The sequence below is a fragment of the Trachypithecus francoisi genome, unplaced genomic scaffold (assembly GCF_009764315.1).
Source record: "Trachypithecus francoisi isolate TF-2019V2 unplaced genomic scaffold, Tfra_2.0 Lachesis_group19, whole genome shotgun sequence".
NCBI lineage: Eukaryota > Metazoa > Chordata > Mammalia > Primates > Cercopithecidae > Trachypithecus > Trachypithecus francoisi.
The window spans coordinates 19,248,514-19,272,552 of NW_022681464.1; the positions used below are offsets into that span (position 1 = coordinate 19,248,514).

General features: G+C 44.3%; 1 protein-coding gene across 9 annotated transcripts in view; it reads right to left on the reverse strand.

Moving 5' to 3' along the window:
* The window catches only part of FHOD3 (formin homology 2 domain containing 3), a 492,791-nt gene that overhangs the window by 61,465 nt on the left and 407,287 nt on the right, over window positions 1–24,039 (reverse strand). For all 9 annotated transcript variants that reach the window (XM_033177891.1, XM_033177890.1, XM_033177884.1 and 6 more), the window contains 2 exons: window positions 23,250–23,464; window positions 6,764–7,060 (listed from right to left, as the gene is read on the reverse strand). In XM_033177891.1, coding sequence (XP_033033782.1) covers window positions 6,764–7,060; window positions 23,250–23,464 — 512 coding nt within the window. The remainder of the gene's footprint in view (window positions 1–6,763; window positions 7,061–23,249; window positions 23,465–24,039) is intronic.

The following is a 24,039-nucleotide window of genomic DNA, read 5'->3' on the forward strand; positions in this document are numbered from 1 at the left end:
TTTATAAAAATGTCTGATCCTATCTCTCTGCTCAAAGTCTTTTAACAGCACCATCTTTTACCGTGAGAAAAAGCCATGACACAATGTTCACAAGGCCTTCCATGATCCCTCCTTACTTTTCATTCATCGCCCACCACCAACAAGACTCCCCGACCCCCAGACACACACGCCCATAAACCTTGTTAGCTACAGCAACTTCTTCCCATTCCTAGAACTCACCAAGTACGATCTGGCCTCAGGGTGTCAGCCCCTCCTGGGTTAAACTACACCTAGTGAATCACACAATTTTTATCTTTGACCTCTTATCTTTACTCAAATCATATCTTCTCAGTGAAGTCTTCCCCGACCACTTAGTGAAAACTGTGCGATCCTCCCCCAACACTGTTGATCATCCTTTCCTGCTTTATTTTTCATCACAGCTCTTATGACTGTCAAATATGTTATGTTTTACTTATTTTATTGTCTGCCTCTGCCCTATCACTGGAATGATTATAATTACTCATTAAATTGCCTTTGTCATGGGATGTAAACTCTATGAGAACAGGATTTGGGTTTGTTTTGTTTACTGTTGTTTCTGCAACATCTGGAACAACTGAATGAATGAATGAATGATCAGGAATGTTATTCCTCTGGGTTTGCCTCTTTGGGGATTGTATTAGTCTGTTCTCATGCTGCTATAAAGGGCTGCCCAAGACCGGGTAATTTATAAAGAAAAGAGGTTTAATTGACTCACAGTTCATCATGGCTGGCGAGGCCTTAGGAAACTTACAATCATGGCAGAAGGGGAAGAAAACATGCCCTTCTTCACGTGGTGGCAGGACAGAGAAAAGTGAGTGCCCAACGAAGGGGGAGGCCCCTTATAAAACAATCAGATCTTGTGAGAATTCACTACCACAAGAACAGAATGGGGGAAACCGCCCCCATGCTTCAATTATCTTCACCATGTCCCTCCCGTGACACATGGGAATATGGGAACTAAAATTCAAGATGAGTTTTGGGTGAGGACACAGCCAAACCACATCAGAGCTGGCAGGGCCAGGTGGTGAGTGCTTCAGGAGGTGAGTTCCATCAGCTTTCCAGGACCTCAGTGGATTCTGGTGTTGAGATGTGGCAGGAGACCCAGGCCTGGGAGGTCAGCACTGGGAGCTTCATTCAGCCAAAGGAGCATCCCCACTCAAATACGCTGAGGGTGGGCCCTGGCTTGAGGAGGCATTGACCAGGGGAGCACAAGGTCCCCCAGGATTTCCAGTGTAGCTTTATTTTCTGTCCTCAGTGCAACAATGGCTTAACCTGACCAGGGGACCTTAGGCCATCTCAACACCAGAACAAGGAGCTCTTGAACCCTCTTTTAGGTTTTACAAACAAAATATACTTAGAAAATTATCATCATCAAAAGGAGATGAGATGCCATTTGAAGAGCGAAAAATGTGGTTAGCTGGAGTTCCAACAAGTGGTCAGACACTCCTGCGAACACAGACCACTTTGATGCCAGGAGGCTGCAGCAGATAAAGCAGCTGAGCCCTTCTCAAGAGACGGCCTCGCTCTTTCTCCATTTCTTGGGAAATGTGAGCATTTTCTTATTTTGGCAACAAGGAAAAGAATTTTTTTTTCTTTGAGACGGAGTCTCACTCTTGCCCAGACTGGAGTGCAGTGGTGTGATCTTGGCTTACTGCAGCCTCCACCTCCAGAGTTCAAGTAATTCTCATGTCTCAGCCTCCCAAGTAGCTGTGACTACAGGTGTGGACCACCACATCCAGCTAATTTTTGTATTTTTAGTAGAGATGGGAGTTTCACCATGTTGGCAAGACTGATCTCAAACTCCTGACTTCAAGTGATCCACCCGCCTCAGCCTCCCAGAGTGCTGGGATTACATGTGTAAGCCACTGCACCCAGGCAAACAGGTAATATATTTTAAATGCCAGTTTCCTTGCTTATTCTCTTCATTCATGACTCCTTTTATCATTCAGTACTGTCCCTCTTTGTCCTTAGTAATTTCCTTTGCTCTGAAGTCTACTTTATCTGATGTAGTCATTCCTGCTTTTCTCTGATTTAATGTTTGCATAATATATCTTCTCTCAACTTTTTTTTTCTTTTTTCTTCCTTTTATACCTAGTCCTACAAATTTTTTCCCCAACTTTTAACTTACAATCTACCTGTGTCATTATGTTTGAAAAGAGTTTTCTATACGTAACATAAAATTGGGTCTTTTTTTATCCACTCTGCCATCTATCTTTTAATTTAAAGGAATTATTGCTATGTTAGAGCTTAAGTCTGCCATTTTATTTGTCATATTTGTTCCATTTGTTTTAGTTCCTGTTTCTCCTTTCTTGGTCTCCTATGGGTTACTTGAATACTTTTACTTTAACAAATTTTTCAATTGATACATAATAGATATACATATTTTCAGGGTACACGTGATAATTTAATAAGTTCATATAATTTGTAAAGATCAAATCAATGTAACTGGGATATCCATCACCTTAAATAGTCTTTTCTTTTTTTTTTTTTTACAACATTTAAAGTATTCTCTTGTAGCTATTTTGAAATATACACAACACATTATTGTAAACCATAATTTCCCTACTGATCCTATAGAACACTAGGTCTTATTTTCTCTATTGGATTGTATACTTGTACCCATTAGTCAATCTTTCTTCATCCCCTTTGAATATTCTTTAGAATTTCATTTTGATTTATTTATAGTGTTTTCAAGTACATTGTTTCATCTGGTTTCTGTAGTGGTTTCTGTAGGTATTACAATAGACACACTAACCACAGTAAACTAGTATTGCTGTTTAACCACTTTGAAGTGTGGAAAACGTACTTCCATTTAGATATCTTTAGCTTCCCCACTCTGAAAGTACAGTTGTCCTAAGTATTCCTCTACCTACACAGAGCACTACATCAAATGATGTTATAATTTTTGCTTCAACCATCAAGTATGATTTAAGAACTCATAAGCAGAAAGTATTTATTTATCCGTGTTTTCACCCATTCCTTTCCTTCCTGAAGTTCCAAGACTTCTGTCACCATTTTCTTTCTGTTTGGAGAACCTCCGGTAGTAATTCTTTGAGGGTAGGTCTGTTAGGGACCCACTCTTTTAGTTTTTCTTTATCTGAGAATGTCTTATTTTCCCTTCATTCTTAAAGGATACATATGCGGGATACAGAATTTATAGTTGATAGTTCCTTTGTTTTAGCACTAGCAAAATATTGTGCCCCTTCCTGCTAGCCTCCATGGTTTCAGATGAGCAATGTGCTGTCATTTGGACTGGTGTTCCCCTATGGGTAAAACGTTTCTTTCTAGCCTCTTAGAAAACTTTGTTTGCTTGTTTTTGGTCTTCAGTTTTCGTAAGTTTGACTATCATTTGTCTTGGTGTAAATGTCTTTAAATTTGTCTTGTTTAGGGTTTGCTCAGCTTCCTGACAAATTTGAGAAGTTTTGGGCCATTATTTCTTCAAATAATTTTTCAGCATTACACCCTCTCTCCCCTCCAGCTTCCAATGAATTGGTGTTAGATAGAGTCTTACTGTCTCACAGGTCCCTGAGTTCATGTTTTTTAGTCTGTTTTTTTCTGTCATTCAGAGTTCATAATTTCCACTGATTTGTTTTTGAGTTGACTAATCATTTCTTTTGTTGTCTCTAATCTACTATTAAGACCATCCAGTAAGTATTTTATTTTGGTTACTGTGTTTTTCAGGTCCTACAATTGCCCTTTGGTTCTTTTTAATATCTTTTATTTCTTTGCTGAGATATTTTATTTTTTATGTATTCCCTAAGTGTTTGTAACTGCTCACTGAAGCAGTATCATGATGGCTGCTTCAAAATCTCCGTCACATAATTCCAACGTCTGGCTCATCTCAGTGTTGGCATTTGTTTATTGCATTTTCCCATTCAAGATGTGATTGCCTTAGCTCTTGAAATGATGAGTGATTTTTCCATTATGTCTTGGATATTTTGTGCATTATTAGACTTTGGATCCTATCTTATCTATTAGTAGGTAGTCAGCCTTTTTAGGTATAGCATACAGATGCTGGTGGAGGGAGATGTTCAGCTTCCTGCTGGATCCTGCTGTCACCACCCCAGCAAGAGTGCTGACTCACACAGGCTCATTGCAGATGAGGAGGGTAGAAGGTCAGTGCCCCCTCCCTTGGCCCCAGTGGCACCTTCCCAGGGAAATTAAATCACTGACTCACATTGCCTTATCGCCTCCAAATGAAGCCGGAGGTTCAGCTCCCTATCAGTCTCCATTGACTCTGGGTCAGGTTTTTCATTAGTGCCTGTCTAGGGTACAACAAGTATTAATAAGTAAAAAGCCTGTGTTCCGTTCTGTTAGGCAATCCTTTTCTCAGTCCTTTGGCTAGGGAAGTAAGCTTTATTTGGAACTTCACTGTCATGTAATTTAAGTCTAGAGCTTCCTAGGCTGTCTGCATTCTTCTTTCCACATTTCACAGTCCTCCTCTGATGGATTGTTCTGGTATTCTCAGGGTGTTGCTATGTTGGTTGTAAGAGGGGAGAACCCAGGAGCAATGAAGCTTCCCCATCTTAGCCAGACTCCTCTTCATTTATTCATCGATTGTTTTGTGAGACCCTGCTAGGAAGTGAGCACTCACAATGAATAGCCAGACATCCCCATCCTCACAAAGCTGACATTCAAGTGGAGACAAAGGACAATTATACAAGTAATTATAAAAAAGCATAATTCATGCTATGATAAAGCTTCTCACATGCATGCCCTAGAGTAGAAGACATGAAACAAAGAAAAATTGAACCACATAACTGAAATGACACTTTTTCAAGTCCTACAAATTCATTTTTGACGTAGTCATTAGAAATATGTTTGGGAATCATTTTAATTATCTCTAAGGTTGCTCTGTGATTTGACAGCACTCTGAAAAGCAAGAGCTATAATGACATAGCTGCCCTGACTCCACAGTGGCTGATGATGCCTGTGAACAGTGAGATATTTTAGGATCCAATAAGCTACAGTAAATGAACATGACGAAATCTCTTAACAGCACCGGCAAAGCAGAAAAATCATTGCAAAGCCCTAATTCCTGCTTCTAAACACTTGGACACTGCCCACTTTTGGTAGAAAGTCAATGGTTCTTCACTGGGAGCACTTTCCATTTTTGGAAAATTGTCCTTATTTGGAAGAATACTGGACAATCTGACCCAAGAAAGCTCTGTAGCCTGGTATATTTTTACTAATCCAATTTCTTGATATATTTTAGGCCTGCTAAACCCAGTTATGATGAATAATTCTTAAAGCTATTCCTAATAAATAAAACATGATTTAAGACCAATCTGCCAGTAAGACTTACCCTACATCCAGTATTACCACAATAATTATAGTAATATGAATAAGAAGTAGAATTTGGGGGACTAACTGTATCTGACTTTGAAAGAAACTAAGTAAATATCAGTATATATAATACCTTTTGACACATACATATTCAACCAAATGAAGACACTGGATTTTCAATGCAATAATTCCTAATATGTAAACTAATAAAGTCTTTTATCTTCTCTTTTTTACTGCATCATAGTGACCAGCAATATAAAGTATAAAATCTAGTAGTATATTCTAACTGGGAAAACCAAATAGTAACTATTTTAGATTATGCCATTGATTGACAGGTCTATTGGAAGACATTCTGGTTTCATTCATTCGTTCATCCATGCTTCTGAGACAATGTATTTTTAATCTGGGAATTAATAAGCTATTCATGGGTCATGGCACTGGCTGGCAGGACTTGGTAGAGGCGTCATATTGTCCTTTGGGCCTAAGACATTGACTTGAGTGGGTACCACTCATATGCAGCTTAACGAAGGCTGGTCCATTAGACCTGACTCCACTGGTTAGGAGTGTTTGTTGAAAAGGAGGCATTCTACCACCTTGATAGCACGTAAGTCATGGGTAGGAAAAGTAACCCTCTGATGTCACAGATCATATGAATTATTTATAATTCCTATAACCCTCTATGGCGCCCTCCTCAAGTCCTTGGTGAGGTTCTTTCAAGCTAAACCAAACCTATAATCTAACATTCCATTTGGTCACTAATTCTAAAGTTACCATTCACAGGAGAACTGAATGAGTATTAAGCGTAACACCAAAAAGATATACTTCCATAAGGAAAAGCTTGTTCTTTATACAAAGAAAAGAATGGTTACGAGTATAATGTAGAAAACAAATTATCCATATTCCAGTACATCAAATTGACCTCAGTACACTGCGTACCACAATTTTTTGGAAACACTCATTCAATCCATTTAAACAAATCTTTTCCAGTCTGAAATGTCCAGTCAAAATGATTAACACTCTTCAGTAATCACATTTTTAAAGGAATAGATGACAATGTGGCAGTTTCTAAACTTCTATCAAAACTGGAAAAAGCCTTACTATTATCAACCTTACTATTATTCACAATGGAACAATCGGGGGAAGTGAGAGGTTTCTCTTCTGGGGTTTATTCCTCAGGAAAAGCCCTCACTTCTCGGGGCCCTTTTCCTCAGGTGTGGAGGTAATGAATGTGATGGTGTGGCAGAGGGTTTGGGGGCCATCTTTCTACAGGGCAGAAAGCTGCTGGCTGGCTGCCAGCATGGCCACACGCCTCATCCCCAGACACTGGGTGACACAGCCGCATGAGTGGGTTGACCTAGGTCACCTCAGAGACCAGCTTGTGGACAGGCTCTTAGCGAACCAGCCCCTGCACCCCAGGCCTCCCTGGCACATGCCGACTGAAACAAGGGGCTTCATTTACCAGTCGTCCTGTCCCCGGAGAGCTTGTCCTCCTTCTCCTCCCTCTCCAATGTGCTGCTGGAGGACGAGACGCTGGAGGCAGAGCAGTTGTCCCTTTCGTTCACTCCCTCGTTCTGCCTCTCTTTTTCACTGAGAGAGGCTCTTTCTTCCGGCTCTTGCTCTAGTGCCCGCTCCACTTCGGTCTCTGCACCCTCGTGGGCAGAGGCTATGTCCTGGCCAGCTTCATCAGCAACCTGCCCTGCCCCTGCCTCTGGTTCCGGTTCTGCCTCTGATTCGGGCTCAGGATCCCCGGCACTTGCTGGTGGAGACAACAATGGAGAATATATTGACAACAGATTTCTTGGAAGGGTGATGTGAGGTGAGAATGGATGTGAGGTTGATTTCTCTGTTGTGGGCAGATGTCCAAAGACAGCCCCTAAGAGACCTATCCCCTGGCTATTCAAACACTCACGGAGGCAATGCCATGAAGGGATTGTGCAGATGACAGGGAAGTCCCAGTCAGTGACCTTACGATATGGAGAGTAACTAGATGAGTCAGATCCAATCAGGAAAGCCTTTTAAAGGCAGACAGTTTTCCAACTGGCAGCAGAAAAGGAAGTCAGAGATTCGAAGCAGGAGAAGGATCTGCCACATCACTACTGCTTGACTGACAGGGAATGCAGGTGGCCTCTAGAAGCTGAGAACCACCTCTGGTCAGCAGCCTACCAGAACAGGGACCTCAGTTCTGCGGGCACAGGGACCTGGATGTTGCTATCACCCTCAGCGAGGCTGGAGGTGGACTGTTCCCAGAGTCTCCTAGTAAGAGCTCAGCCAGCCGCAGCCTTAATTTCAGCCTTGTGGCAGTGGACAGCCAAGGTCAAGAGCTCAATTGAGCTATGCTAAACTTCTGACAGATGGAAACTGTGAGATAATCGAGTGTTGTTTCCAATCGCTATGTCTGTGGAAACTTGTTACACAGCAATATGAAACTAATATGTAACCCTATTGCCTGTTTGGGGAAAGAGAAACAAAATCCATGGTGGATCAAGCTGATGAAAATCAGCTAACGTGTTCTGAAATCAGTTGGCTGAACCAGTGAGGTTCATCACCCTTCTCTTGGGTTATGTTTGCTCATAATGTGAAGTTAGTTTGATTTTGAAAGCAGTTTGGAAGAATCACTCATGGTCACAGTCTATTTGCAAACCTATCAAGGCTGGAGATCTGATGCTGTCACTGAGGTAAGATGATCATGTTCTCACTCACGTGACACTCTAGGGAACAGGGAAATGGCACAATCTGGCTTATGTTTTTTTTTTTTTTTTTTTTTTTTGCTGAGCAAAGCTCTCAGCTATGAGCTGTGGATATGTAGCAAAATGATTGAGAATACACAAAATTCTGAGCCAACTGCCACACATGAAGGCTGGAGGAGGGCGGCTCACTCTTAAAGGAACTGCCCTCAGGCTGAGCAAAGCCACTCCTCTGGAACCCTGGCAACGGACTCTAAGGGCGTGTGCTTGAACCCTCGGTACACACGGCTCAAAGCAACACAGAAATTCTGGCAGGGTCTGCACATGGCAGGGGATGAGAGGGACCTGCCCAGACTCCATGAGAACACGCAGATCAGGGCAGCTCTCTGTGGAGGCATCCTGCTGCACCAGGTAATGGGCACGGCTGGCCATGGGGCACACAGAACCAGCCCCTCAGCAGGCTGGGCATGGGCATTACTAAGGGGGAGGGACATTCAGACCTTACGAGGCATGGGGTCCAGCTAACCCCAGCTTCCCAGCAACTCATTCTTCAGGACCCACAGGGCCATCACCCCCAATCCTTCATCTGCTCTCAGGTTGCCATCCTCTGAGGATGAGTCAGGGAGTTAGCTGGGCAGGGAAGATGCAGTGGAGAGGATGAAATACCACCTTTCCTTATGTTCCTGGGCAACTTCCAAATCCCACTCCTCTGTGGGAATGTCCCTGAGTGCCAGGTAGGAAATTGGGGGTACAGGAGTAAATTTCTCTCCTCTGATTACAGGTTGTAGTTGTGCATCTTCTACTGGGAACTCCAGCCTGGGGCAGGAACCTGCTTCCCGGGAAGGCTGGAGAACATGGGGAGGGGCAGCAAAGTCCCCTCTGCAGCTGAGGGGCTGTCCCTCCTGGGCATCCCAAGAGGGGAACTGGAGATCTGAGGGCACAGTTTCCAGACAGAGAGGCATGGGTGGCAGTCACAGAAGGAAACCAGTGGGCACACAGCTGTGAGGCTGCGTGGCTGAGAATGAGAGCGTCATACACTCTTCCTTAAAAGTAAAAACTGTGCTGGGTCATGGGATGGAGTGAACAGCCCTTTTAGAAACATTCCCTTTGGTACTGAAGGAATTTTTATGGTAATTTCTTTTTCATCTGATAATAGAGTATTTAGGAGAGATACAAAACCCTATTAGTTTTACAAGCATGGCAAGAGCACGGCCTCAGCGGCGGCAGCATCATCATTTGGTTGACAGAAAGCACATGTTTTTGCACACATGGACTTCAAAATAGCCACATCAAAATAAAAATGTGTTTCCAACAGCCCAGCATGTGGCATGGACTGAAGTTTTAATTGGTAAGCATATGGTGAAAACCAGCAAGGGCCCCTCTTGGTGGCTTCATCACAGACAGGGACGTGGGGTCAGTTGGCTGCCATAAGCCTGTGTCTACTCACCACCCCCAGGGGTCTGGGCAGAGTAGGGAGGCTCTGTGATTGATGGCTGTTTGACTTCAGCCTGTGTGTGTGCACTGCCGTGTTCCATTCCACTGAATATGCAGGACTCTACCCAAGCAGCGGCTCTGGCCCGGAGCAGGTGAGCTAACAGACACACAAGATCTGGAAAAGCCACGCTTTTGCGGGGGAGCAGTACAATTTCATTTCAATACACTAGGGCCTAACTTCTTGGAATCACATATTTCAATCTGTGATTTCAACCACTGGGGTGGTTTCTTTTTGTCATGACTGCTGGGGAGGTAGTAATTGGCAAAGTCATCTCCTGCCCAGAATACATGACTCAGTGTCTACAAGGTCTGATTGCAAATCTGAGGCCGTCCTAATGATGAACAAATTAAATAACTGTCACACACATTCAAGTCAAGCAAAACTGCCAGGGTCCATGGCAGAGCCCTTCTCCAGCTGTCTTAACCAAACACAGGAAAGTTGCCTGAGGGCCAAGACCCTGCCTTCCTCTCCTGCTGGAGGTACCCAGCGTGGTCCTGGGGCCAGCGTCTGCTCACAGCATTCTTGTTGATATTCAGAAGGCACCCAGGACAGCTCTGAGACTCCACACCGAACTCCGGAACATTTCTCCTCCCCTTTCCCATTATCTTTCAGCAGGATTTCCCTCACTCATACTTCCTTCCGTGCACGTACACACACACACACACACGCGCAGACACACACACACCCAGCTCCTTCTGAGTTAGTGTCTCTAAGCCAGGTCTGCTGCCCGCTGGGTGGATGCAGGAAAAAGTCTCATTTATACCCACCAAGTCCCCAGGAAACAGGAGAAGCCATATAATCCTGTAGGAAAAGTCCTAAAGGGAGCTACGACCTTTGGCAACAACTAGGGAGGAAAGGTGTTTGTTTCCCTCCTAGGAACTTCTCACTGTTACCAGTCCCAGAATTTAATGAGCCTTTCCCTGGCCCGACAATGTGGTGTTGGTGGTAAAAGACAGACACAGCGACCCATGAGACTGACCCAGCTGTGTCACAGAGGCTAGAGAGAAGCAGATTAGAGAGATCCTGAACAACCTGCCGTGACATCCATGTGGCAAAAGTGAGCGAGCTCTGCCACCAGTGGGCACAGGGAAACCCCCACCTCTCAACTATCAGCAGACACAATAACAAAAATACGTTTGTAAGAGTGATGGATGTGTAAGATAAAATGCACGGTGCCCTGGGAACGCATGGCAAGGGTCTTTGGCAAGGCCTGGGACATAAGTCTCTGTGGCAAAATAACGTTTAAGTAGAGTCTCAAGGGATAAAAATGAATTAAAAGAGGGGAAACGCTGAGAGTGTCCTGGGCAGAGGGAAGTGCACATGCAGGGACCCAGAGCCCACTGCGTGCCAGTGGGAACGAAAGCTGTGTGGCCTGGCAGGAGGAGTAAGAGGAGGTTTGGGTGGCTGTCGGGGCCAGGGCAACCAGCCCTGTGTATTGATGGAGGGATCTGGGACTTTACCCTAAGGGCAGTGATGGTTGTTCTGGGTTTCATTTAGTCTGAGGTGAGCCCTGTCTCCACCTGCATCACAGGCAAGTGAGGCTTCCTGCTGGAAACAGCTTGGGTGTGCCTGAGAGCTGTGGGGTGAGGCCCCTAGTCAGTGTGGAGTCAAGAGTCCACGAAGCGGCCAGGCGCGGTGGCTCAAGCCTGTAATCCCAGCACTTTGGGAGGCCGAGACGGGCAGATCACAAGGTCAGGAGATCGAGAACATCCTGGCTAACACGGTGAAACCCCGTCTCTACTAAAAAAAAATACAAAAAACTAGCCGGGCGAGGTGGCGGGCGCCTGTAGTCCCAGCTACTCGGGAGGCTGAGGCAGGAGAATGGCGTGAACCCGGGAGGCGGAGCTTGCAGTGAGCTGAGATCCGGCCACTGCACTCCAGCCTGGGTGACAGAGCGAGACTCCGTCTCAAAAAAAAAAAAAAAAAAAAAAGAGTCCACGAAGCAAACCCTTAGAGAGAGAGAGACAGAGGAGGAAGGCAATCAGTGGAGCTCAAGAGAAAAAGAAAATAAAAACACAGCACCACTGGAAGAACACATGGGAAAGGGATTAAGACTCTGAACAGCAGGAGGTTTTTCCATCCCAGACATCAGCTGGGGGAGGAACTCCGTTCACACAGGAGCAGGGCAGGGAGTTAGCAGGGCTGCTGGCTCCCTTTGAGGAATGGTTACTGAGCACTTCACAGGAACCGCCTTCCAAAGCCCTCACAGCCTTTCTACGGGGAGGGCTCTGGTAGTGCCCTCAGAAACCCGAGGCCAGGAGAGAACAGTGAAGGCCCGTGCCAGGGTGGTCAGGTTGCAAGGAGCAGAGTGTCCCTTCCCCAGCATGTAATGCCTCTAAGAACTCTGCAGCAGCATCTTCAAGGGAGGCTCAGGAGTGACAGTGATACCCCAAACCCGGCAGGTCAGGAGATGCCAGGGCTTGCCACGCTTTTCCGTAACGACCTTGGATGGAGGAGGGACACAAAGATCTGACTGCATCTCCTGGGCTGTGCAAGGCAGGAGGGGAACTGCAGGAAGGACTTGGGTCAGGTGCCCAGGCAATCCTTCTCCTAGCAGTGGATGTGCATTTGGAAATAAAAGGAAGACACAGCAAGGAATGCCTGGTAACATTACAGGCATCCAAAACCGGGATCCATCTTCCTGGATCACAGCCCAAGAGTGCAGACCGATGGGATCTCAGCATTGCCAGGATGCATTTAGCAAAGACCAGAAAAATGTGTTTGGCCAGAGCCTGCGCTGACCTGGCTCTGAGGGCTTGCAGCTAGATTTGAAGGTTGGGGTAGGGGGAATACAAGGGCCAAATAAAAAAATCAACACTAAACTGCATAAAAGGATGAGGTAATGGATACTTTTTGCAAGGAGGAAGAAATCATAGAAAAAAAGGGGTCCAGGGTATCCTCAAAGTGACATAACAGGGAACTAGGCTGTCATCAGCTTGTAGGGAAGAACCCATAACCAGAACACAGCCACCAAAAGGAATTCTTCACACCAAAGAAACAGACATTACTGGAGTGAGAGAAGCTGGGAAACCAGGATGGGAATCTATCAACATGAGAACCCCACAGCATGGGGGAGAAGCTAAGTGCTTGTCTTAGGTATGAGAATGTAAAGGCTGCCCCATCAGATGGAGAATGTGACCATGCTTTCCTCAGGCAGATCACAAAATGGGGAGAGAAATGAGGAACGAGTCGGCCTGAGGACTTCAGCCAGCTGGTCCCTGTGCCAAGTCAGCCAGGGCAGACCATCGCTCACTCACACAATCTCGTTTTCTTTCTCCCTCCCAAATCCCAACATCAACTCCTCATCTGGTCCCCAAAACCTCACTGGACATCAGGTCCTGCTTGCCTAGTGCAGTAAAAATCAAACTCACTACATATTGAGCACCTTCTATACCCGGGTGCTGTGCTAGGAATCATATTACATCATCTTTAGTTCCCATACCTACAATATGAAGTGAAGATTGATGTCCCCACGTGAGAAATAAGGAAACACGTTCAGAGAGGTTAAGCAACTTGCCCAGAGCTACACAGCAGGCTGGCTACTCTCTGACTGTTTGATCCATGCTCTGTTCTGCTCTGCGCCTGAAGATGCTGACCCCCGCAGAGAACACCACCTGTATTTGCTCTCCCTCTCCCTGGCTCAGCCCCTGGAGGTTCTAGCAAAGGTAGGAAGAAGGAAGCTGGGATATTAACACCCCTGCTTCCTTCACGTAGGGCCCTAGTTTGGCAGAGGTTGTCAGGCCGCTGTTTCTGTCCCTTGGTCTCTCTCCTCTGGCCACAGCTCTTACCAAGTCCTAGTCATTCACCAAGTTCCGTCAGGCCTGAAGGTGAGAACAGTGTCCCATGACTGCTAGTCTCTGGGTGAAGCATCACCACATTTTCATGGTCTCATGACCTCCCTATACCTCTGTAGACAGTCCCTTCACTGAATATCTTCAGCAGTCCTCTGACCAACAGGACCTCACTGCTAAGCAGAGCTCATGCTAACAGAGCTTGGATTTGAACCTGGATCAGCTGGACTACAAAGCTTGGGATGTTAATCGCAGGGTTATACTGTGTGGTGGTGACTTAAGCAATCAAGGAGAAAGATCTAATCATTCCTGAACACGCGCATGCACACACACACACACGGCAGGAATGTTTTAATTCTGCTTTCATCCATGTCCCTCATAGCTGAGTTTAGAGTGTCCAATTAGAATTTCTGGTCATGCAATTTTTCTTTGAAGAGATAAATTGATGGTAGAGTTTTGAACTTGATACATCTCTGGGTGGCTTCAGTTGATTTCAATCTGTGGTAGTGCCTTGATGACTTTGCCAGGACTTGGCTTTCTGGCAGGTCTTATGAAACCAAGGGCTGGGCCAGCCAGTTCTATAATAGTTGCTCCAAACTGTGTAGATTCCAGGGACCTCCCCAGCTCAGAGCTAATAACTAACACGATTGACTACAGACGTGTGTTCTAATCACAGAAATCTGAAAAAGGTCCCAAGAGAAAAAAGCTTACAACTTTGAAAATCCTTTAGACTTTGCCTTTGGTGTTAGACCAGTTCTTGCTAGGTTGTTCACTTGGATTCACTCTAGAGCAAGGTTTCTCAGCCTGGCTACCTGGGTATTCTAGGTTGAATAACTCCTTCTTCTGGGAGACTGCCTCATGAGCCGTAGGATGTTTAGCAGAATCCCTGGTTTCTACTCACTAGAGGCTTCAGCACCAACCCTCCACTTCTCCTCTGCTATTGTGGCAACTGAAAATGTCTCCAGACACTGCCAGATGTCCCCCAGAAGAGCAAAATCACCCCTGGTTGAGAATCACTGCTCTACAGGAATAGTTGCACGACGATAGGCACAAACTCAGCTTTACAAAAGAAACTCTACTCAAGCCTCACAAAAGAAACAGCTCATCACTTGCAAAATACTGATTTCAATAGCCTAATTTTTATGCCTTAAAAGTTAAGCCATGTTTTGTCCTCAAGTTTCAGAGTTTGGTTTTCCAAAGAGCTTCAGACCTAAGCCTCTCTGAAGAGGGATAGTTTTCATCTCCAGAGATGGCTTAGGCCTGAACCTGTTTGACCTGAACAATTCTGACCACGTACAGTCAAAATTACCTTCAAAAGTCCCTTTGGACAGTGCCACCTTATAGATCCCATAACTTCTCCATAGTTTCGACAATCACGGTTTTAATTTAGTGTCAGTGGAACTCCTTAAGTGCTGGGATTGCATTCATGGGCCATATTACCCCCAAATACAAATCTGTAAACTCTAAAGCAGCAAGTTGTTCATACTACAAGGGGCATGTTGGAATCAGGAATGGTTCAAAGAAAAGAAGAAAAGATCTATGTTCCTTGTGGTCATGCTCCCTCAGGGACATACACTTGATATGAATATTAGACAGGATTTAAAGCACTATTTAAATTAGAATTTCCACTTCCCACTCTCTTGCCCCTCAGATTACACTTCTGATAGTGTTCACTTGCTTAATATGTATATAACGCCACTGTAGTATCATATAGGATAAAAAAGAAGACAATTTCAGGTTCAATTATTCTCATATTGATAACACATAGTGTGACTATTCTATTAAAGTTAGATCCTCAGAAAGAAATGGCCCAGATATGTCAACTCTCCGTAAAAGTTTCCTCTCTATTAATTACACCAACATCATTTATTCAGTCCTTATGGAGTGGCCTGCATAGTCAAAGATGTGTCCTCCACCCATGGCTCATGTAATAAATTTCTTCCTGGGTACACAGGAAACAGCTGTCTCTGCAGATTCGTGTGTCTGCTTTCTTTTGTCATGCTTGACTATTTGCCAACTCATAACCCATGTACTGAATGCCTGTTCTGCTCCAAGCACTGGAAATAACAAAGGTGGGCACAGGCACGTGCCCTGCCCTAGGCGCACATAGACACTTGGGAGGAACAAATTATCACATGGACAGTGAAGTAAGCCCTGCATCCCAACTGTGCACAAGATGCAAGGGAAACATAAGAGAGGAATCAAGGAAGGCTTTAGAGAAGAGAAGGTGCCTCAGCTTGATGAACAGTCCAGGGGGCACCCAATGAAAGAGTGTACTCCAAGCACAGAGCATGGCATTTTCAGGTACTGATTGTGGTTTGGTGTGGATGGAGTGTAACATTTGTTGGGGGGTGGCTGTGGTGGTTGGTATGAGTAACAAACAGTCTTGAATGTCACGTAAGATCTGAATTTATGTGGTAGATAATGAAGAGCCACCTGATAATTTTAAGAAAAGGTACACAGATCTTTGTTTTTAATTGGGTTGCTGAGAAGAACCTGGAAGAAGTGAGACCTATCAGAAGTGATTGAAATGGCCCAGATCAGAGATGGTTGAGGCCAGGCCTAAGGCACTGGCAATGAAGAGAAAAGAAAGAGGGCTGATTTGAGAGAAAACAACACAAAAGACACTTGGGGATTGATTGGATGTAAGGTACGTGTTGAAGGAGGAATAAAAAATTATATGTATGTTCCAGCTTCAATGATTGGGCCAAGAGAGATGGCCTTACCCAGGTGGGGCCTAGAAAATACAAGCAGGTTTGGGGTGGGGGTTTCTGGATGAGAGAAGACATCACCTCCCATCTGAATAGCCCTCAGCCTGGCACCTGGTGGGTCTGAAGGGTCGGAGGGGCATTCAATGGAGATGGCTGGGGAAGTGCAATACACACACCCTGAGCTCAGGGAGGCCAAGGCTGGAGGTACAGACCTCGGGAATTTAAAGCATATGGGAGGTAGGTAAAAATCACAGGTGGAATGCGAGGGCCCAGTGACAGGATGTGGCATGAAAAGAGAGGGGAGCTGTGGAGGAACTTCAGAAAAACCCACCACTTAGTAAAAAGGCAGAAGAGGAGTCCATGAGAGGATTGCGACCAAATGATGAGAAAAGACTGAGATGAAATGGTGAGAAAACAATGAGAAATGTACATGACGCAAAAGGCAACTATCCTGTTTAGCCTGGAGATTATCTAGAGGACACAGAGGCATCTGGAGGGGGATGGATCCAGAAAGTCAACCAAAAGTGACTTGAACTTCCTGATGTATCTGGCAGAGGCAGCCCTTCTCACAGAAGTCACAACTTCAAAAGGCTCCAAAGATGCACATCACGTCCAGAGGCAGACAAGACACACCACATAGTCACTGCACCCAGAGGTTCTCCTGAAAAAGTGTATTTCAGTTACCAGAAAATCAACGCGAGTGTGTCTTGCTATGCTGCAGGTGTTGTCTCATTTTGAGCAAATGTGTTCCAAAGATGGATGGGGGAAAGCAGGGCTGCTGGAGGGAAAGTGGGAGTGGTGGAGATAGCAGAGTAGTGATTAAGAAATTGAGGATGGACAAGGATGCTAGAAGGAGCCCCAGAGTTATTCTTCTTTGCTAATTTCACTGGTCTCAGTCATTGTCTGGAAATTCAAAGTACCATGGTGGCTCAAGAATCCTCATTGTCCTGATACGTGGAGCCTCCTGACTGCACCTGGAAGCACTGACCCAAGGCTTCCACCTGGGATGAAAGGCGCTGATGTCTCACCCAGCCAACAACCCAGATTCTCTGTGAGTGTCTCCAGATGCAGCAAACTTGTTCATCCCAAGCGCCTGCTCAAGGCAGGGTCTTGCAGCTCCTGAGGCACTTACTTTTTGGTTAAATAAGAATAAGCTAATTGCTGTTCAAAACTTGAATTTTTTGTTTACACTAAACAGACTTTAGGATACAAATTTCATAGTAAAGGTTGATTTAAAACCATTATAATCTAATATTGGGAAACAATTCTCTACAGCTCTCCCATGTTTCTTCACTCTTGAAAGCAAAGACACTGATAGCCTTTTCTCTGCACTATCTTTCTAAGGATGTGTGCCTAGCAAAGAGCCTTAGAAGACAGAAATAGGATCTCTCTAGAGCAAAGATGTAGTTGGTTTATTGCCCCCTGTAATAAAGACAATGTCTCCCTCTGGGACAAACGGAAGGCATGTTTACCGCCCATTATAAAAGAGTTCAGGTCCCCAAGGCTCAGGGTTCCTTTCCCCACAATGTGCCTCCAGGTTTTACTGGGCCCTATACACATCACCCTGCGGGAACTGGGGCTTGGGGAAATGGCACAAATGTTGATACTCTGGCTATTGCTATCACTAGAAGTAATGAAGTCCTTTGTCTCTGACCCAGGAATTTTGTGTCTTCTGCCAGCATCCACGGAATTGTGGCAAGGCAGCATATTAGCTTACAATTAGGGTAATGTTTCAGTCCCTTCACAGCTCTTGACACCTAATGGCTGCCTAGGAAATAATCATTTTGATCAGGTAATATCCACCTCCCCTTCTCTTTTTTTTTTTTGGAGTTGGGGTCTTGCTCTGTTACCCAGGCTGGAGTGCTGTGGCAAGACCATAGCTCACCGTAGCCTTGAACTCCTGGGTTCAAGCTATCCTCTTGCCTTATAAATAATGCTCTTCTTTACCACCTTTCCTAGTGCTATTCTATGCCTATCTTTACTTAAGGTTTATACCTTGTCTACTTCAGAAGGATTCAATCCTGATTAATGTTTCCAAATATGATGCAAGAAGACACACTGCAGACAAAGTTCACTTCTATGAGGAGAAAAAGGGAAATTTTTAGAGACTGAGAAATGGCAAGGCAGAAAAACTTGATGATTTGCAAAGGCTGCCCACAGCAGGTGTAGCAGGTAGGGCCTCGGCCTTGGGTAGAATTGATGAAAGATTTTGTCCAATTGACAAAATGGCATCAAGTAGCAGCAGTCAGGTGAGGCAGGGAGGGGGGTAGCCCTGAGTCATAGAACCACAAGGAATCTAGTTTCCTGCCAATTCATGAAACACTGAACTGGAGGCATCCAAAAGGTTTATGCAAGAGAAGTAGCATGCAGTGTTAGGCTGATGATGGACGATATTCCATTGCTACCGTGCCAGTTGGAAATAGGACACCAGATGTTTCTGATTTCTGCTGTGTGGATTAGATAACCTCAGAGAGTGCCTACACCTGAAGGAGACTCAAAACATCTTACACAACGAAGATGACAAAGGCAGTCAATGCTAATAATGATGACAGCCAAAAATGACAAATGGATGCCCACAGGAAAAATCATTTAGACAAACTAAACATTTCATGATACTCTATGTCTAAATTTTATTTCCAGGTTTGAGGATCAGGAGGCTACAGGAATCACCATATTTACCCATACTTTAAATGTCTGGATCTGTGAGAGGAAGTATTGTTAACCTTTGTCAATAATTTATGTAAGTGCTGCTGGTGAGTAGGCCATGGCCATATAGGCCATATATATCTCCAGGGCCAAACAATCAGACATTTGGAAATACCCTGGAATCCAATTACAGGTAGAGAAAAAAATCACTGTCAAACATATTTTTTCCTGACATAAATAAAAATAATACAGTGTGGCATGATTTTCAAATGCATCTCTGATGTATTATCTCTGTGTGCAATATGGAGAGTATCAAGCTCATAATAAAATAATGTAGACACAATTTTGCTTTCCTGGCTAGGTTAGTGGGTGAAAGCCACTTCTAAATTCTTGACAGCTGCTTCCTTCCACTGGGAAATGTCATTTATCTCCATCTGGCCTCAGGAGGGACTCGTGTACAAGAGGGAGCAAAGAGGGAGCACAGTTCTAGCTCTCCAGAGAAGGCAGCTCAACCCTGGGACACCCTTCCAGGGACCACCATCAACATCTGGTTTTCAGATGAGTAGTTTCTCTGTACTCTGTTTCCATGAAATAGGTTACCTGGATCTGACACAAATTGGGATAAGAGGTTACTTGGCTATCTTGACTTTACTTGTGGGTACACAGATTATTACTACTATTTTTCATCCTCAGAGCAACTTTCTCAAGAATTATGTTGAAGAACTCTATCCTAATAAGAACACTGTACCTTTTCTGATAATGAGAATCACTTAGGTGCTTTCAGAATCATCTATGAGTTTCTAAAATTAACAGGAAATAAACTTACTAAGTAGATATTCTGATGTCTACCCCCAGGGATCAGTGAAAATAAGGAAAGGATATCAAAGCAACAAATGAAGAGATGCCTTTCCATGTTTGCCCAAACTTTGGGCTGATTGCCTCCATTAATTCCAACACAGTGCAAATGGGAACATGTATATATATGCCTTTCCCTCCCTTGGGCTGGTACTTTTAGAAAAAAGGAAAATACTTAGACCATCATCACCAAGTCTAGGCAGTATAGGGACATACATCTGCTAAGCCACAAGAGGGTCAGACAGAAAAATAATTCAAGGCCGGGCGCGGTGGCTCAAGCCTGTAATCCCAGCACTTTGGGAGGCCGAGACGGGCGGATCACAAGGTCAGGAGATCGAGACCATCCTGGCGAACACGGTGAAACCCGTCTCTACTAAAAAAATACAAAAAACTAGCCGGGCGAGGTGGCGGGCGCCTGTAGTCCCAGCTACTCAGGAGGCTGAGGCAGGAGAATGGCGTAAACCCGGGATGCGGAGCTTGCAGTGAGCTGAGATCCGGCCACTGCACTCCAGCCTGGGCGACAGAGCGAGACTCCATCTCAAAAAAAAAATAATAATAATAATTCAAGTATATATTGACTTGGTGGTGGGGGTTAGTGGTATCATTCATACAAAAGTTATAGCAGATTTAGTTGGGAAAGCTTTTGACTGAGAGATCTCACTAGATGGCATATCATGCTACCAGTATTTATCACTAGCTTTTCCCTTTTAAAAAGTACGTTTTGTAAGACAAAAGGAAAAGGAGTTTTTAATGTTTTCATATCTTCTTCTTTTGAAAGTTCTTCAGAATCTGAAACAGGAGTTATAAAAGAAAGAACCCATAAAGGGACCTGCACTCCTGAGGCATAGAAAAGTCAATAACAAATATTAGTTTTTCCTTTTCTTGTAAACATAATTCTGAAATGTAGGCTGCAATTTTTGCAGATATTGGTGAGAAGGTTAGCAAAGGGATGGTGTGGCATTAATATGAACAGCCATGCAAACATGGTCGAGCCATGACTCCATGACAAATGGCTGAGATGGGCATCAGAACACTAATTACACCCCCAGCACTGTGCCAGGATGGTCTGAAGCACAGCTTTCCATCTATTTGGGCCTCAGTAAAACATGGATAATAACATCTCCCCTACCTACCCAGATACGTTTGAGAAAAAGGGACAGAGCACTACCAAAATGTAAAGCATATTATGATTGCATGATCCCACAAGGATAAAGAGTGAAAAAGCAAGGCAATCCCTGGCACGTTTGGACATCATGCCAGGTGTTGGTGCAGGACCAACATCTGGATGTGTGATTATATTTTTAATTCTTCCTCCAGATGTTGGGATACTGGAAATACTAGGGATAAGCAAAAGGTTACTTTTGGACATTTGAAAATGGGACTTGGTAAAAAGAATATACTATTAATTGGATGCTAACAGAATGCTTCAAAGAATAAACTAGGCTGAGAACAACTCGGTTATACCAACTTTGCATTTCTGTCATAAGGGCAAATGTCTACAAAGCAAAAGGAAACCTCTGTGGTTCTTTCTGAGACCACCATCTTTTCATACACTTGCGATTTCCAATTTTATAAATCAATTACGTATCAGGAAAAGGAAGACTGTTTGTTCTTGCTGATTTGGATCCTGATTACTTAACATACAATGGGCAGCTCTTCTAGATCTCACAGGAGCCAGTACTTTTGATTTTTTTCCAGAAAAAAAAGCAAACAACATCAAATGATGCTAGTTTATGAATTCTTGATTATGTGCAGATTCAAGCCCGGTATTCCTCTTTGAGAAGCAGTTATCATTTATTGTGTAATTCTGGTCAAACATTCTCTCAGTCTCCATTAATCCCTTCTCTGAAGAGAAAATAACACTTGCAAATGTTATTTATTTATTTATTTATTTTTGAGATGATGTCTCACTCTGTCACCCAGGCTGCAGTGCAATGGCACCATCTTGGCTCACTGCAACCTCCACCTCCCGGGTTCAAGCGATTCTCCTGTCAGCCTCTGAGCAACTGGGATTACAGGCATGGGCCACCAAGCCTGGCAAATTTTTTTGTTTTTTTTTTTTTTTAGTAGAGACCAGTTTTCTCCATGTTGGTCAGGCTAGTCTCAAACACCCGACTTCAGGTGATCCACCCATCTTGGCCTCCCAAAGTGCTGGGATTACAGGCATGAGCCACCACACCCAGCTGCAAATATTCTTTTGAAAGCACACTGACATAAATTATTTTCCCCAAATGCATACTACACATATACACACACACAATGACTATTTTCTGTATTCTTACCGAAGCTGAAATATTCTTTTGCATTGGCTAGAATGGTCTCGAGTTAAACTGTAATTCAATCAAACACTTAAGAAATTGTCTTTTGCCACAAACATCAAGGAGATTAAAAATTTGAGGACAAATGACATTTACAGATACTGACAATTCCCTCTCAGCTCGGGGCTGTTCTATACTTCACGGTTTAGACAATCATTCTGTAAACGACTGGAGGTACAACTTTTAGTTAAAAGTCCCAGGATAAAGTGCTGAACCACAACTCTGCAGGAGGATATCTCTCATATTGCCTCTAGAAATACCACAATGTATATATAGCAATGATATGAGGCAGGGTTTGGAAAAGACACGGTGGTTATAGGACAGTCTGTTGTCTTGACTCTCAGCGTCTCAATATTTTAAGACCGACATTACTCATCCATGACTGAGCCATCTGCCTGGGACAATCTTCCATGGCTCAGGGATCAGGAGTAACGGGACGTCATGGGAAGCTGTGGAGGAGCCAACCCGGTCCAGCAGAACGAGCCAAGGCTAGGAGAGCCAGCAAAGAACTGGATAGACAATATCGTTCCGCTATATCCAGTTCTGCTAAGGTCATGGAGTCTGGCCTTGCTTAAATTAAACTTTACGCCATATTTAGTCAACTCTCCTAGAATTAAAAGCCTCTGCTGTCTTCGATTGGCTAAGTCTACATCAGGCTCTAAGCCATAACACTTGACTAAACCAAACAGTGCTAGCAGTAGGGTTAATCAACACACACTGTGTAAACGCTGGTGCCTGCGAACCATCCCGGTGTTAATGTGAAAGAAAACGGTCCCACAGTGTGCAGAGCAGGCAGGAAAACAGCTGATGCTCAAGGCTGCAGTGTACAATATCATCGCGCCTCTCCAAATAAAGCAAAGACGACAGAGTATCTCCTGGGAGAGCTTGCCTGTCCGTACATAAGCACGTACACACACACCCACACCCAACCGTGTACCAGTAATTTTTACAATTTGAATTATTTTCCTAAAGAATATTACCTTCTATTTTCACTAGGTCCACATTTTTCTTTGCTTGCTGTAATTAATTTTATTCTCCTTCAGTTTAATTTAAACCAGACTAACAGTTCCTCGGGTAAGAACATTCAAATGTGGTCGCTTGATTGGGCAGACCCACATCTCCAAATGATAAAGTATTAAATGAATATCCCAGTATTTAGGATTAAATGTCAAAGTAAAGCTTATTTTCCATATTCTCCTTTTTCCATGGCCATACATTGACAACTTTGATGAATCATTTTACTTTAATATAAGAGACTCTGAAGATGTCTAGTTTGTTAGTGACCACGCAGTTGCAGTCACCACCACCCGCAGCCCCCATCAACAAAGTGTACCCATAGTTGCTGTCTCAATATTACTCTGCAGGTTGAAATCATCACTCCTGCCCCCAAGGAAGCCCGTCTGATGTTAACCCGTTCATTTTCCCTCTACTCTCCCTGTACTCACCTTGGGGATGGTGAGGGGTTCCTGGGGAGGAGAGAGACACTGTGAGAGCCTCTTGAGAGTCTAAAGATGAGGGGCTATGGCTCAGAGGAGCCGGGCAGGCTGGGGCTGCCGGCGAGGTCAGGTCCAAGGAGAGGTCGGCTCTGCCCCGGCTCACACTCCGGCTTCTCAGCTCCTTCTCGTGTTCCTCAGCTGCCAACTGTTCCAAGTATTTGTATCTGAAAGTTAAATTCCAAAGGGTTTCCGTCAAACGAAAGAGGAGCCCGTGGCTGATGCTTGTTTATGGATGAAACACCTGCAGAATGAGCCGGTTTCCTGATGCACACAGCACAGTGCAGGGCTGGCTGGAGGGTCAGCCTGCCAAAAACACCCAGCAAAGCCAAGATGCTAATGATTAAAAATCCCACATCACTCATAACCAAGCAAATTGGAGGAAATGGCAGCATCACACAGCCCGTAGATATTGGATCACTGCTGCAGAATCCTATCTTGCTCTTTTAGGGAACATTTGTAAATAAGCAAAACAGCAATAATCACCACCAAAAAGCCACAAGAGCGATGGCTGAAAATCAAACCCCTCAGAGCTCACAGCTGTGAAATGGGTGGGTGGCTTGGTGTGGCAGAGAGAAAAAAAATGCCCCCCAAATACCAAACGGGGTTGCTTGGATGAAGGCCTGCTTCTCTGAATTTCTGAACCTGCTTCAATGCTAACAGCAATGCAACTGGAATTTACTTTGTTCTCTCAGTGCTGACCATGGAAACTTTTTTTTATATTCTAAAATATTTCTGAGTA